Source organism: Chiloscyllium punctatum, chromosome 19 (assembly GCF_047496795.1).
Source record: "Chiloscyllium punctatum isolate Juve2018m chromosome 19, sChiPun1.3, whole genome shotgun sequence".
Classification (NCBI taxonomy): Eukaryota; Metazoa; Chordata; class Chondrichthyes; order Orectolobiformes; family Hemiscylliidae; genus Chiloscyllium; species Chiloscyllium punctatum.
In genome coordinates, this window is record NC_092757.1 from 50340577 (window position 1) to 50356601 (window position 16025).

At 41.0% G+C, this 16025-nt stretch overlaps 1 protein-coding gene across 2 annotated transcripts in view; it reads left to right on the top strand.

Moving 5' to 3' along the window:
• ap2b1 (adaptor related protein complex 2 subunit beta 1) overlaps nucleotides 1-16025 on the top strand; it is a 310350-nt gene that overhangs the window by 157820 nt on the left and 136505 nt on the right. For both annotated transcript variants that reach the window (XM_072589357.1, XM_072589358.1), the window contains 2 exons: nucleotides 115-261; nucleotides 13133-13278. In XM_072589357.1, the coding sequence (XP_072445458.1) occupies nucleotides 115-261; nucleotides 13133-13278 (293 nt within the window). The remainder of the gene's footprint in view (nucleotides 1-114; nucleotides 262-13132; nucleotides 13279-16025) is intronic.

Sequence of the window (16025 nt, forward strand, 5' to 3'; positions counted from 1 at the left end):
CAACCAATTTGTTCTGTTCATTTCTACAGTGGACCAGTTGGAGTGATTTACTGGTATGCATTGTTTTGTACTCGAGTGCTCCCATGGTTAAATGTTCATTTGTTTTTGTTACAGGTCGGTCAAAGCTTTATACCATCTTCAGTGCCAACTACATTTGGGCCCTCACCAACCCCTGCTGTGCCGAGCAGTGGCCTGAGTGATCTGTTTGAACTCTCAACTGGAATTGGAATGGCAGCCGGCGGCTATGTGGCTCCCAAAGCTGTAAGTGACATTGCTGATCTTAATGGCACAAAGAAAAATGACACAATATTAGCTTTGCATCTTACATTTTGAAAGATAGTTGGCTTCCTCATGTAACTGGAACCATTCATGGTAAATTAGTTTCTCTTACATGACTTTTGTCTTCATTCATGCAATAACTGCTGAGGCCTGGAAGATTACAGAAGGCCAGTGATACTAAATGCAGGTTTATTTGATATTGCACTTTCTTTTCATATACCATAAGGCCAGAAAATAAAGGAGCAGCATTAGGCCTTTCAGCCCATTAAGTCTGCTCTGTCATTCCATCATGGTCATTAGGTTTCCCAATCTCCCACTCCTGTATTCTCTCAAGTCTTGATCCCCTTACTAATCAAGGACCCATTTATCTCTGGCTTAAATATACTCAATGACTTGGCCTCTGTAGCAGTGGGTTCCACGGATTAACTACCCTCAGGCTGAAGAAAATTCTCCTTTAATATGGCCATAAAAACATGCTGTTTTATTGTTTTTCACTGCATCTCCTTTTTCTCTTATCAGGGGTCTCATTGTTTGTATGGGAATACTGTAATTGGTGCAATTCTGTGCACACTTTTTTCTGAAGCCTGTTTGACCTCCAATTAACCTGTATCTACCAATACCTTCTTGCTGTTAATAAATGTAATGAAGATTTCAAATTAATATTATCTCGTGTTTTCAAAAACAAAACAAGCCTACCTTCAGCTGTTGTGCTAAATCCAAGTGACCTCTTAACTGACCTGAGCAGGACAGAGCATTTATTCTTTTTGACCTTAAAGGGATATATAGCTACATCTTAGCAGAGTGACAACATTTTGAGTTGTCTGTTGATTTTTCTTATTGTCACACCAATTTTTTTAACCAGAGGAAGAGAACCTGTAATTTTCTGCTTATTTCATTCTGCCCTATAATTGGACTGCAAATAACAAATAAGCCTTCTAATTGATCTTGGGAAGTAATAATGATTAGACTTCCTGGCCTTTCAGCAACACAGCAGGCCGCACACAGCTCCATCTTAGCAGCAGAATAATTCTTGCGCATTATAATGCTCCTGCTCTTAGTGTGCTCAACTAACTGTGAACTGTGCTACAGAAGATAGAATCGCAGAATGATGCATACAGAAGACCATTGGTGCTGATGCTGATTAATCTGACATTATTGAAACAGTTTCTTCTTAGTCACTCTATCAAAGTCCTTTTGATTTTGAACACTTCAATCTCCCTTAACCTTCCTTGATGCAAAAGCAACCACTTCAGGAAGGTGAAGACCCATATCCCTGATGCAATTGTAGTAAAACCTCTACAGCCTATTGAAAGCTGTGACATCTTTCCTGAAAGCAAGGAGCTCAAAGTTGAGCATAATATATAGTTGGAGCTGATTCAGAGACTTATAAAGTTGCTTTGAACATAACTTGCTTTCGAACCTAAAACTTTTGTTTATAAAGACAAGCATTCCATATGCCGTTTGAACAGTCTTCTGTGATTTGTGATTGTGTACACCCTTTGTTCTTGCAGAGCTTCAAATAGTCCCAGAATGTGTCACTTAAACTGCACTTGTCCAGTTTGGCTATCTGTTTTCTCCTGAAGTCTTCACTATCTTTTACACTGTGGACTGTATTTCCAAGTTCAGTCTCTGAAATTTGTCTATTATGCACTGTATAGCCATGACCAAACCATCTCTACAGATCAGAAAGAACAGTGGACTGATTACAAAATCGTGGGATATCACTGCATACTTTTAATTTTCATATCAGTTCACTGCTATTCTCTGCTTTCTGCCTGTTTGCCAGCCTCACCTATGCTGTCAGTATCCCCTTATTCTCATGGGCTTTATCTTTACCAACATGTCCATTATTATAAACTCTTTGAAATTTGGCTTCACCAAATCCATGTTAAATGCCATTTATTAACCTAGTTTGCCATTTGACAATCCTGTGTTGGATTATTTTTCAGGATTTCCCCACCAACAGCTTTAGCGCAGAAACAGATTGTTTGGCCCAATTAATCCATGCTGAAGATTAGGCTCCACCCAAGCCTCATTTTATCCTTCCTTATTTAATCCTATCAGAATAATCCTCTGTTCCCTTCTCCCTCATATACTTCTGTAACCTCCCCTGAAAGTCCATTAGGGCAATTTGCCTCAATTATTTTGCATGGTTATGATTTCTACATTCTCACCACTCTTTGAGTAAAGAACTTTCTTCTGGATTCCTTGCTTATTTTAAGTTTTGATGACTCTCATCCTCTTTTGGGCAGAAACTTGCTGCATAAATTCTCACCTAACTTCTGCATAATTTTGAAGCTTTCTATTAGATCATCCATCGGTCTTCTGTCTTCAGGATCAAGCCTGTTTGCCCTTTTATGATGGGTATAAACTGAGTGCTGAGGTTATCAACTTTGTAAAACGTTTTTTGTCCTCTCCAGTGCATCCAAATTTTTTATTGTGGCAACCAGAATTTTACACATTACTCTTAAGTGTCACCTTAAGATTCAGTACAAGCTTGACGTGGCCTCTGTACCTGTTAGCTATAATCCCTCTAGAAATAAACCCTGGTGTTTATTTTGTTTAATTAAAATGGCCTATAAAACTTAAGGAGGGAAGTGATTTGTTTATTTGTATTCCCTTTCCCCATTGCTCCTCTAATTTTTGTAGCTCCTCCGTTTTTAAGTAATATGTGACATCTTGATTTTGTTGGAATGTAACACCTCATTTATCTATGGTAAAATTAATTTGCCTATTATATGGTTAATTCTTTGACTCTTCTGAAGGTTTATTCATGTTTTCTTGTAAATTGTTGCAGTTCTTCTCAGTATTGTTTAGTTTCCATCATAGCTTCAATTTAGGATCCTCCAATCCTCAAATATGGAAATTAAGACTTTGATTCTACAGTCCCAAGTCATTAATATACATTTATGAACAAGCAGTGATTCTCATTGGACTGTGATTTGCATTTAGCCCTGTGAGGAGCTACCGTTTAGCACCTGTTCCCTGGCTTGCTGTATTGAAGTCAGCTATCCATTCTGCTATTTATTTGTTTCATCTTGCCCCATACTGTTTTTCCGAACTTCGGTTTTAATGGTTGGGCTGCTCCTGTGATGCCTCATGTCCTCCTGCTGTTCTGGTTGTCCCTTCTCATTGTTTCCCTTTAGGCTTGTTCTGTTTGTTCTCACAGATGTGTAGTTATGTGGAGGAATGTGTCTCGTAGATGATGGAAGTATATTTAATAACACCTGAAAGGGAATTATTGTATATTATTGAAATTGATATATTTGCATAACTATGAGGGAAGAGCACAGTTGCTGGATTAATTGGAAAGTAGGACAAATTGAATAGCTCTTTGCAAATGTTGAATAAGTACAAAGGCTCAATTTTATGATTCTATTCTGGTAGAAGACTTGTACAGTAAAATAATAATTAAGTTTTGATTGCAGTCCATGAACTTTCTCTGTGAGAGATTAACAAGTTCTGTCATTTTTCAAAACATATTTCCAATTGATTCTTTCAAACATGATCAAAGATCTCAGAAATAACTCTGTCATTTGTATTGAAAAGATTCCACTATTTCCTAAGAAATGTAATTGCTATGTATTTTGAATCTAGGTTCTAACTAATCTCCAGAGATTAGAATCCAAGAAAGATAGTGCTCTCTCAAGTAAATACTAAGCAGATTCATTGTTAAAGGCACACACCTTGGTGCTATGAGAATCTATCTTTCCAAGAATCTCTAGGATTATTGTTTTCAAACATATACAGTTATAGACATCAGACGAAATGAATCAAAACTCCCAATTGACTTCCTTCTCTGGCTGTCCCCAGTCAATATGGTTGTTTTGGATGAAAGGTATGTGTTTCTACATGTTCATTTGCAAATGTCTTTAAAGAACCGGCAACTGACTTTTGTTTGTGTTTAAAAATAAGGGAGGTTATTTATTCTGAGACTAAATATTCTCTTGGAATCTAAACACTGTGTTAGTCACACCACATACTCAAGAAAGATACAATTGGAGATTGTGCATTTTTGTAAGTTTTAAATCAAAACAAATAGTTAATATTTTTCTTATTTGGCTGTTGGAAGAGGTCAGGCCATACGGATCCGGTGAAATAGAGTTTATTTCCATTTTTGAGTTGTAGTTCAGATTAATTTGGATGGCTGAAGTCAGGTATCTGTATTGTTGCAGGATTTCTTTGAAGTGATAAATGTTCAATTGTTGTGAAGCTCGGGGCTTAGACTCAGGATGTCAGATTACTTTGCAGGTGGATTTGGAGTTTGAGTCAGGCTGAGAAGATTTTAAAGGCTCCCAAATCTTCAAAAGCAATGATGACGTGGCCGCCTTGTTACTGCAGTTCCAGCAGCCTTTGGTGTTCTCTTGCAGATTGCCAGGTCTTTTAGATCAAAACTTATCTCCAGGTTTCACACCGAATACTGCTTGTCTTAGCAGAATGACTTAAAAATCTAAGGGCATCTCTGCACAAGAGATAAATGGTGGTCTTTTGCACTTACTTCATAGACAACAGATCTCTTTAGTTTTCTTCTGTGAAGCATTGATCTGGGAGACAAAAAGTCTGGAAGTCTATTGATTCTATGTTTGAAGCTCAAACCTTAGCAGGTCTGAATTCTACTGATCACACTTGTCTGCATATGCACATTTCGGGGGGAGCTCCCTACCCAGAGTAATTCAATTAGAACTTTTCCAGAAGTTTGAGAGAGTCTGTGTTAAATAAGCAATGGACTCTTGTTTCAGAAATTTCTATCTGCTCAAAGAGTCTGAATGTAAAGTTGCATAGAATATCTCTTCACTGGGCATGACACAGTACCTCTGTTTTACTCAAAATGTAAGCTTGCTGTTGGCTCTGGTTTTGGAATAAATAAGATGCAATTTGAATGGCTTCTTTAAATTACTTAATATGGAAAACACAGCTTGTTTGAGCAAATTTTGGTTTTGAAGCAAATGCATGGTTATGAAGCAAGCATTCATGCATTTTGAGGTAACCCACAACTGACGAGATACAACTGTAACATCGTGAAGAACAAGGGCAACAGATGCAGGGTGTGAGAAATGAAGCTCACTGTTCAATAATTTCAGTCCGAGTCAAATTCTGAAGCAGTCTTTACTCATACGGTCTTGCAAGCCGGGTGACCATTAAAGGAGGCGCACCAATCAGGAGGTTACGTTACAATCTATACAGTTCAATTGAGCCCCTCGGTACTCCACCTTTTACTTCATATCTGATAGTTGTATTGCTCTATGCAGTTGCTAATCTAATTGGCTTACCGCATCTATCTGTGGCCTGTTATTGGTGTGCAACCCCCCCCAACTTTGATAGCTGGGTCTTATTACATTTGCTGATGCAATGCTGGGTCTTATTTGGTTATCTTATTCATACTAACTCCCTATGTGCGTGACAATTGCAATGGTCATGTCAATACATCTGGTTTGACCACCTCCCTTTTCGGTTAGTTATTTCTTGGTATATACTCTCATGATTCCGCCTTGCGATTTTTGCAGAAGCAAGATACAGTTACTTGTAACTGCTTGCAAGTGTATCTAGCTTAACATATTACCCCCCCCCCCCCCCCAACCAAATAACTCAGCTGTATGATTTTTGCAGAAACAACAACTGCTGCAAGGGCCTCTCACAAGGGAATGCCCAACATTTGTAAGTTTCTGTCAAAGCCTCTCAGAATCTCGACTTGGAAATATATTGCCATCTAGTACTGGCAACAGCTTCAAGTCCTGGAACTCCTGACATAACAGCGCTTGTGGGCGAATAGAAAAATACTTTGCAATTGAAGAGTTGCAACACAAAATGAGGACAGCGATCTTCACATTTAACTTCAGAAAAGAAACCCTAGGGGGAGCTTTCTAAGAGTAGATTAAATGGCCCGGTGCTGATCTTCTGTCAAAATATTGCTGTAATTAAAGTGTTCTGACAGCCTGATGGTTTTTAAATTAAAAATCTTGATAGAAACTTGAGACATACTGTACTCCAATTGCACATTCCCTCAGATGGTTTGTCTGCCACTCAGTGACTGTCCAAGCTGCTCCACTGAACACCAGGCAACGATGTTGGAAAGTATCATGGTCTCCAGTGGTTCGTTTGTTCTGTTCTAAACATGTTCAGCATGATTTTCCTTAATCTTTTTATGATCTGGAATACTTTGTAATATTTGGGTTTTAAACAAAGTGTTCTTGTGCAATTTTCTGCATGTGCCTAAATGATCATCTTGACAACCTGCATGATTTAACACTTGGACTGCGTGCTTGTGCAGATTAACCTATGTGAAATGGTAACTACTGCGTGTCAGTTTAAGTTTAATAGTATTGCACAGAGGCAAATGTTTGAAATGGACAGGTATATGTAGTGGGGAGCCAATTGTATCAGCAAATTCATCAGTTTTTATGCAGATCTGGAGAAAGGCAGAGGTATTGTTGGCTTTCCCGACTAGGCACTGGGACTGACCTGTGACAAGATGGTGGCATAATGGTGATGTCATTGGACTAGTAATCCAAAGTCCTGCTGTAATGACAAAGATTCAAATACTACCATTGCAGAGAGTGAAAGTCTCTGTTCATTAAACTGTGGAATTTAAAACTAGCCCATTCACAACAGTTATCAATTGCCATTACAATTTATTTTCACTTAATGACTTTTTAGGGAAGGAAATCTGTCCTTTCCTGGCCTGGTGACTCCAGACCCATAGCAAAGTGGCTTAGTCTTAACTGTCCTCGAAATAGCCAATCGCATTTAAATGATCATTTCGGCACATGCAGAAAATTGTACATGAACACTTCATTTAAAATCCAATCAAACCAATCACTTGGAGCAAACCACCAATTGGAAGGACCACTTAGTATCAACAGACAGTCTTGTCAATGCTACAAAGTTGTTATTATCTATATCAGGGCTTGTGCTAAAATTTGGAGAGTTGTCTCTCAGTAGTCAGCTATAAACTTGACATGACCATACTCATGAAACCATGCTTTCAGAGACCAAATCACCACCCAGGGTATGCCTTATTCCACCAGCAGAACAGACACTGGTATACAGTCAGAAGCAAGTTGCCCTGAGAATCTTCAGCATTGACTGCACACCCATGAAATCACTTGGTATCCCATTGGTCGGGGAAGGAAGCTACCTCAGCTGATGAATCAGTACTCCACCATGTTGAATTTCACTTGGGAAAAGCATTCTGGGTGAGGTTCCATCCAGGTTAATTCAAGAGTGCAGGAGGAAGTGTCAGAAGCAGAACCAGGTCAACCTGGTGAAACAATACACAGTATTACTTATATGCTGAACATTGGAAGAAACATGCGATAGACTGGGCACAGTGATCTTTCAATTAACAGATCAGATGTAAGCTCTGTGTTTCTTTAACATCCAATGGTGGTGGATAATTAAGCAACAAACAGGAACTGGAGTCTTTTCAAATATCCCCATCCTCAATGAAGGAGCAACCCAGCACAGAATCCCTACAATGTGGAAACAGGCCCTTCGGCCCAACAAATCCACACCGACCCTGCAAAGAGAGTCCCAAAGAACCCATTCCCCATTACTCTACATTTACCCCTGGTTAACGCACCTGACCTAAGTAGTAGAAACGATGAGGCTGAAGCGTTTCTAAGTATCTTCAGCCAGAAGTGCCATATGAATGATCCACTTCATCCTCCTCCTGAGATTCCTAGTATCAAAGATGCTGGTCTTCAACCAATTTGATATACTCCACGTGACATCAAGATAGGACTGAAGGACTGGATGCTGCAAAGTTAGTGCACCCTGACAGCATTTCGGCAATGATACTGAAGACGTACACTCCAGAGCTAGCTGTGCCTTTAGCCAAGCTGTTCTTATGCAGTACCGATCCATGCTGGGCCATTATTGCTCTATACAGTGGCAACAGGAGTGGGTCACAGGCAAGGAATTCAGTTCCAGTTAACACCCGAGCAATCTCCCCAGTGGCCATTCATATCTACAAGGCTCAGGTCAGTAGCCAGGCTGGGTGCAGTTTGAACAACAATCCAAGAGCACTCAACACCATTTAGGACAAAGGAGCCCACATAATTGGCACTTCATCTACCACCGACACTTTTCGGTCCAACTCATCCATGCCAACCAGATATCCGAACTTAAACTAGTCCCATTTGCCAGCACTTGGCCCTTATCCCCCTAGACCCTTCCTATTCATTTACCCATCCAGATGCCTTTTAAATGCTGCAGTTGTACCAGCTCATTCTACTTCCACTGGAAGCTCATGCCATGCATGCATCACCATATGCGTGAAAAAGTTGCCCCTTAGATCTCTTTTATATCTTGCCCTTCTCACCATGAACCAATGCTAATAGTTCTGGGCTCCCCTGTCCCAGGGGTAAGGCCATATTTATTTATCCTATCTATGCCCCTCATGATTTTATAAGACTGTATAAGGTCACCCCTCAGCCTCTGACACTCCAAGGAAAACAGCCCCAGCCTATTCAGCCTCTCTATAGCTCAAAACCTCCAACCCTGGAACATCCTTGTAAATGCGGAGACATTTCTTCAGCCAGAGAGTGGTGGGCCTGTGGAATTCATTGCCGCAGAGTGCAGTGGAGGCCGGGATGCTAAATGTCTTCAAGGCAGGGATTGATAAATTCTTGATGTCACAAGGAATTAAGGGCAATGGGGAGAATGCGGGTAAGTGGAGTTGAAATGCCCATCAGCCATGATTGAATGGCGGACTGGACTCGATGGGCCAAATGGCCTTACTTCCACTCCTATGTCTTATGGTCTTATGATACCACCTTCCAAACCCTGACCACTTCCATGTAGAGCAACAATGGAAGTAGATACATGGGAACACCATCTGCGAGTTCCCCTCCAAGCCATTCATTATCCTGACTTGGAAGTGTATCGGGAGAAAGTGAGGACTGCAGATACTGGAGATCAGAGTTGAAGAGTATGGAACTGGAAAAACACAGCCGGTCAGGCAGCATCCAAGGCGCAGGAGAACTGATGTTGTTGGGTATAAGCCCTTCATCAGGATGAATGGCTTATACCTGAAGCATTGATTCTCCTGCTCCTTGGATGCTGCCTGACCAGCTGTGCTTTCCCAGCACCACACTCTTTGACTTGGAAATGTATCACCATTCTTTCACTGTCGCTGGGTCAAAATCCTGGAATTCCCTCTCTAATGATAGTGTGGGTATGCCTACAGCACAGGGTCTGCAGTAGGTCAAGGAGGCAGCTCAACACCATTTTCTCAAGGGCAACTGGAGACAGGCAATAACTGCTGGGCCAGTCAGCAATGCCCACATCCCTTTAGTGAATGAAAAAAAATTGTTGCCTCTTTGTTTTAAATGGCAAGGATAGACAAGATGGCCTAATGGTCAATTTTGAAGTAGAGAGGACATTTTTCTCAAATTCCCACTGTCACTGATCAGCGACTAAAACAATGTAACCTTCCCAGGATCATACACTTGTGAGTTTATGCCTTACTTATAGCAAGTTAAACAGAAAATTTTAGCTGACACCCTCGTGTTGCCCCAACTGAGATGGAACTTTTCAGATAAAAAATTAAACCTTTCAGGTGATTGTGACTACACTAATACCTTGACACTGTTAGATGAAGAGCCAAGAGAGTTCTGAGTTACTGTCCAATATTTATCTTTCAATAAACACCACAAAAATCAGAATTTTCTTTCTGGGACTTTGTTGAGCATGAGCTTAGTGGTAATATTTCAGAACTAGTTCACTGGATGCAGATCACTTTGGGATCTCCTAAGGATGCAAAAAGACTTTACATAAATGCAAGTCTTTCATCTTAAATGGCTAAAAGACGATTGAGTCCAGACAACCGTTAAGCGCCATAACTTCAGTTCATTTTTAACCCATTGCCATGAGTATAATTGAGCACAATTTGGAAGGCTCTTTCCACCGTTCCATGATGATAGTTGCTATGGGAGTGAGAAAATATGATTAATATGTACTTGTCCACTACATAGTTTGTAAATTGTGCAAAATTCAATATTCAGCTATGGAAAGATGTGAGGCAATAGGGTAGTGGTAATGGGAGATTTTAATTTTCCCAACATTGACTGGGATACATTTAACATCAGAGGTTTGGATTGGATAGAATTTGTCAGAAGCATCCAGGAGAGTTTTCTAGAGCAGTATGTCAATAGTCCAACAAGGGAAGGGGCCATATTGGACCTGGTGTTGGGGAATGAGCCAGGCCAGGTGGTAGAGGTTGCGGTGGGGGATTTCTTTAGGAATGGGGACCACATTGTAAGTTTTACAATGCTTGTAGACAAAGATGAGAGTGGTCCTAAGGGAAGAGTTCTAAACTGGGCCAAAGCCAATTATATCAAAATTACGCAGGAGCTGGCAAATGTGTATTGGACACAGCTATTTGAAGGGAAGTCCACATTTGATATGTGAGAGGCTTTCAAAGATAGTGCATGTCCTGTTGAAAGCAAAGGGTAGGAAAGACAAGATTAGTGAACAGTGGTTGACAGCAGAAATTGTACAGCTAGCCAAGAGGAAGAGGAAAGCATACATAAGGTCCAAGCAGCTACGAACAGAATGGGCCCTGGAGGAATATTGGAAGAGTAGGACCAGTCTTAAACGAGGAATCAAGCGGGCTAAAAGGAGTCATGAAATAGATTTAGTGAGCAGAATTAAGGAGAATCCCAAAATCTTTTATTCTTATATAAGAAGCAAGCAGGTAACTAGAGAAAGGATTGGTCCATTAAAGGATAATGAAGGAAGGCTGTGTGTCGAACCTGAGAGAATGAGTGAAATTCTGAATGATTACTTTGCATCAGTGTTCACTGAGGAGAGGAACATGATGAATGTTGAGATTAGAGATAGAAGTTTAATTAGTCTGGATCATGTTATCATAAGTAGGGAAGATGTGTTGGGTAGGCTAGAGGACAAATCCCCAGGACCGGATGGGATCTATCCCAGGTTGCTGAGGGAGGCGATAGAGGAAATAGCTGGGGCCCTGACAGATATCTTTGTGGTATCCTTAAACACCAGTAAGGTACTGGAGGGTTGCTGATGTTGTCCCCCTGCACAAGAAGGGTGGTAGGGATATTCCGAATAACGACAGACCAGTGAGTCTGACGTCAGTGGTGGGAGAAGGTACTGAGGGATAGGATCTATTTATATTTTAAAAAGAATGGGCTTATCTGTGATAGGTAACATGGTTTTGTGTGGGGGAGATTGTGCCTTACCAACTTAATAGAGAAAGGTGACCAGTGGTGTTCCACAGGGGTCAGTGCTGGGGCCACTGTTGTTTGTAATATACATAACTGATCTGGAAGAGGGCACTGTTGGTATGATCAGCAAATTTGCAGATGACACGAAGATTGGTGGACTAACAGAAAGCATAGGGGACTGTCAAAGAATACAGAAGAATATAGATAGACTGGAGAGTTGGGTGGAGAGGTGGCAGATGGAGTTCAATCCAGGCAAATGTGAGGTGATGCATTTCGGCAAGTCTAATTCTTGAGTGAATTATACAGTAAACAGAAGAGTCTTGGGAAAGGTTGATGAGCAGAGAGATCTGGGAGTTTAGGTCAATTGTACCCTGAAGGTTGCTGCACAGGTGGATAGAGTATGGTATGCTTGCCTTTATCGGATAGGGTATTGAGTGTAAGAGCTGGCAGGTCATGTTAAAATTGTACACGACGTTGGTTCTGCCGCATTCAGAATACTCTGTACAGCTCTGGTAGCCACATTATCAAAGGATATGAACGCTTTGGAGAGGGTGCAGAGAAGGTTTACGAGGATGTTGCCTGGTATGGAAGGTGCTAGTTATGAAGAGAGATTTAGTAGGTTAGGATTGTTTTCATTTAAAGAAAGGAGATTGAGTGGGGACCTGATTGAGGTTTACAAAATCATGAAGGGTATAGACAGGGTAGATGGAGATAAGCTTTTTTCCCAGGGTGAAGGATTCAATAACGAAAGGTCACGCTTTCAAGGTGGGAGGTGAAAAGTTTAAAGGGGATACACACGTACTTTATATAGAGGGTGGTGGGTGTCTGGAATCATTGCCAGCAAAGGTAGTAGAGGCAGGCACGGTAGGTTCATTTAAGATGTGTCTGGACAGATGCATGTGTAGGTGGGGAGCAGAGGGATACAGATGCTTAGGAATTGGGCGACAGGTTTAGACAGTAGATTTGGATTGGTTCGGGGTCCTAGTCTCCTCGCCTAACATCCAAGTCGAAGAAATCATTCTTAAGTGTACAACATAACTCATTGAGTATATTTAAAACAGAGATCGATATGTCCTTGATTGCCATGGGGATCGAAGGTTGCGGGGAGAAAGTGAGCAAATGGGGTTGAAAAACCTATCAGCCCGGATTGAATGATGGAGCAGACTTGATGGGCCGAATGGCCTAATTTCTGCTTCTATGTCTTATGGTATTATAAACCTAAAATTGTGAATAGAATTTTAAAACGGGTTTGTATTTTAAAGTTCAAAATCTATCCTAGTGATTTCTTTAAAGGTAGTCATGATTTGGAGATGCCGGTGTTGGACTGGGGTGGACAAAGTTAAAAATCACGCAACACCAGGATATAGTCCAACAGGTTTAATTGGAAGCACACTAGCTTTCGGAGCGACACTCCTTCATCAGGTGGTTGTCTTCAGCTACTGCTTCCAATTAAACCTGTTGGGCTATTATTTGGTGTTGCGTGATTTTTAACTTTAAAAGTAGTACATGGTTGAAAGGTGGGTACAATAATGCTATTTTTGGTATAGACACGTCAATCATGCTTAATGTGAATAGAGGAGAACAATAATATTGTGTTTGATAAACTCGATTTAGCAACCTCATTGTCCTTCAGTGGAAGCTAATGCCCCTTTCTTTTCCAGGTATGGTTACCTGCAGTGAAAGCTAAAGGTTTGGAGATTGCTGGCACCTTTTCCCGACGGCAGGGTCACATTTACATGGAAATGAACTTCACAAACAAGGCTCTACAGCACATGGTTGACTTTGCCATTCAGTTCAATAAGAATAGGTAAGAATGAAGAATCATTGAGTTATTGGAAAAATAATCTGTTTTCTTTCCTTTTTGGTTGTTTTTTTTTTCTCCCTTGACTGTCGAGGATGGTTATCTGCTGCAATGACCATGCTCTGGCATATTTTTTACAGCATCATTCTTCAAATGTGGGCCAAACGATTGATTAATCAGCCTTGTTCCATGTTGGGTGTTACTAATCCAGTCCTCACCCATTGTTCCTGTGCACACTTACCAATAGAGACCTCTGAATAGCAACCAAGACTTGAGGATTTGGCAGACTGATGCCTCCCATTGGCTGGTGAACTGAACACAATAGCTGTTTCTGAATACAGTCCTGGCCAAAATCAGCTAGTAAGGAACATGCCTCAAACCAAACCTTGTACCTTCTTGCCTGTAAAAACATTTATTCTACATCAGCTGCCGGTGTCTATGTTCTAGTCATTTTTAGGAATGCTGCATTTGTCATAAATAACTATAGGTAGTCCCCTAATTTACATTGGAATGTCTTAAGTGTGTAAATAATTCAGAAGGCCAGAGGTGACTGAGCAGTGATTATTTTCGGAAGAGTTAGAGTGAAGCAAGAGGAAGTTACAAAAATTCACTTTGCTTCTTGCAAACTAATGATTTCTTAATTTATACAATGTGAAATTATAATATATTGTCGTCTTCATATTTAATTGGATAGACCTGGATGACAGTAATTCTGTGCTGAGTTTGCTGACCTTCTCCAGTCTAAGAGCTTTACAATTAATACTCCTAATGTAGCAGAGTTAATGTCCTGGATTTTAAAAAATCCATTCACGGGATGAGAGTGTTGCTGGCCACGCCAGCATTTAGTGCCCATTCTTAATTGCCCAGAAGGCAGTTCCAACTTAACCACATTGATGGAATTATACTGTACAGAAGAGGAACTTTTGGCCCATCAAGCCTGTACTGCCAGTAACATACTAGTACCTATAAATGTCCTACTTCCCTGCATTAGACCCATAGCTTTGAATGTTATGACACCTCACGTGCACATCCAAGTACCTTTTAAAGTTTGTGAGGTCTCCCGCCTTAGCTACCCTCCCAGACAGTGAATTCCAGACCCCCACCATCCTCAGAGTGACGAAACTTTTCCTCGAATCCCCTGTAACTCCTGTCTTTCGCTTAAAAATTAAACCCTTTGTTTTGACCCCTCTACTTAGAGAAACTGCTGCTTTTTACTGACCCTGCATATGCCCCCTCATAATTTTGTACATCACCATCAGATACCCCTTAACAATCTCTACTCTGAAGAAAATAGCCCAGGCTAACCATTAGATTAGATTCCTTACAGGATGGAAACAGGCCATTTGGCCCAACAAGTCCACCCTCCAAACAGTAACCCACCCAGACCCATTCCCCTACCCTATTACCCTACAATTACCCCTGACGAATGGACCTATCACTATGGGCAATTTAGCATGGCCAATTCTCCTGATCTGCCCATCTTTGGACTGTGGAAGGAAACCAGAGCACCTGGAGGAAACCCATGCAGACACAAGGAGTGAACCGAGGCGGGAATCAGTCAAGCTTCTCTTCGTAGTTGAAATGCTTCATCTCAGGGAACATCCTGGTAAATCTCCTTTACAACCCTTCTGGTGCAATCACATCATTCTGATAGTGTGTTGACTGGAGCTTCATACAATACTCCATTGTGGCCTAAGTTAAGTACTGTACAGCTCCAATGTGATGACCTGCTCTTATAATCTATACCGTTAACTGATAAAGACAAATGTCCCATGTACCTTAACTACCCAATTCATTTATCCTGCCACCTTCAGAGATTCATGTACAATCACACCCAGATCCCCCTCTTCCCCTGAGCTTCCGGGGTCTTGCCAAGTACTCCCTTGTCTTGTTCCTCCTTCCAAAGTGCATTGACTCACGTTTGTCAGGGTTAAATTCCATCTACCACTGATCTACCCCATCAGACCAATCCATCTATATCCTCCTGTAAACTAACACCTTCCTTTTCACTGTCAACCACCCCGTCAATCTTTGTGCATTCTGCAAACTTGCTTATCATCCCTCCCACCTTCGTATATCCATCATTATTGAATGTCACAAGCAATAAGGGATCAAGAACTGATCCCTGTGGAACACCGGGCTCCAGTCACACATATAGGTCTACCACTGCCCTCTGTCTCCTGTCACTAAGCAAACTTTGGATCCAACTTGCCAAGTTACCCTGGATCCTTTGTGCTTTTGCCATCTTTATCATTCTCCCATGTGGGACCTTATCAAAAGCCTTCCTAGAATCCATATAAACCCCATCAACTGGCCTACCCTCATCTAAACACTTGGTTGCCTCCTCAAAAATTCAATTAGATTTGTTATGCATGACCTTTCTGTGACAAGCATTGATTAACTCAATGTGGGGCTGGGGTCACAAATAAGCAAGATCAGGTAAGGATGGCCGCTTTCTTTCCTAAGTTACACATTTAAGAGGTTTTTTTTCTGATAATCAACAATGGTTTCATGGTTGTCATTAGACTCTTAATTCCATATTTCTTAAAATTCAATTCCCACCATCTGCCATGACAGGATTGGAACCCAGACTCCACGGACTCTGAACCTGAGTCTTTGGATTAATAGTCTAGTCTATTAATCTCATGCCAAGTCAAAGGGATCTGTTCAGTGTCCCTCAATGGTGATATTATCGAACAGGGTAAGGTAGCTAATCGTAGTGAAGTATCCTCACCGGCAGGAACATGGTACGT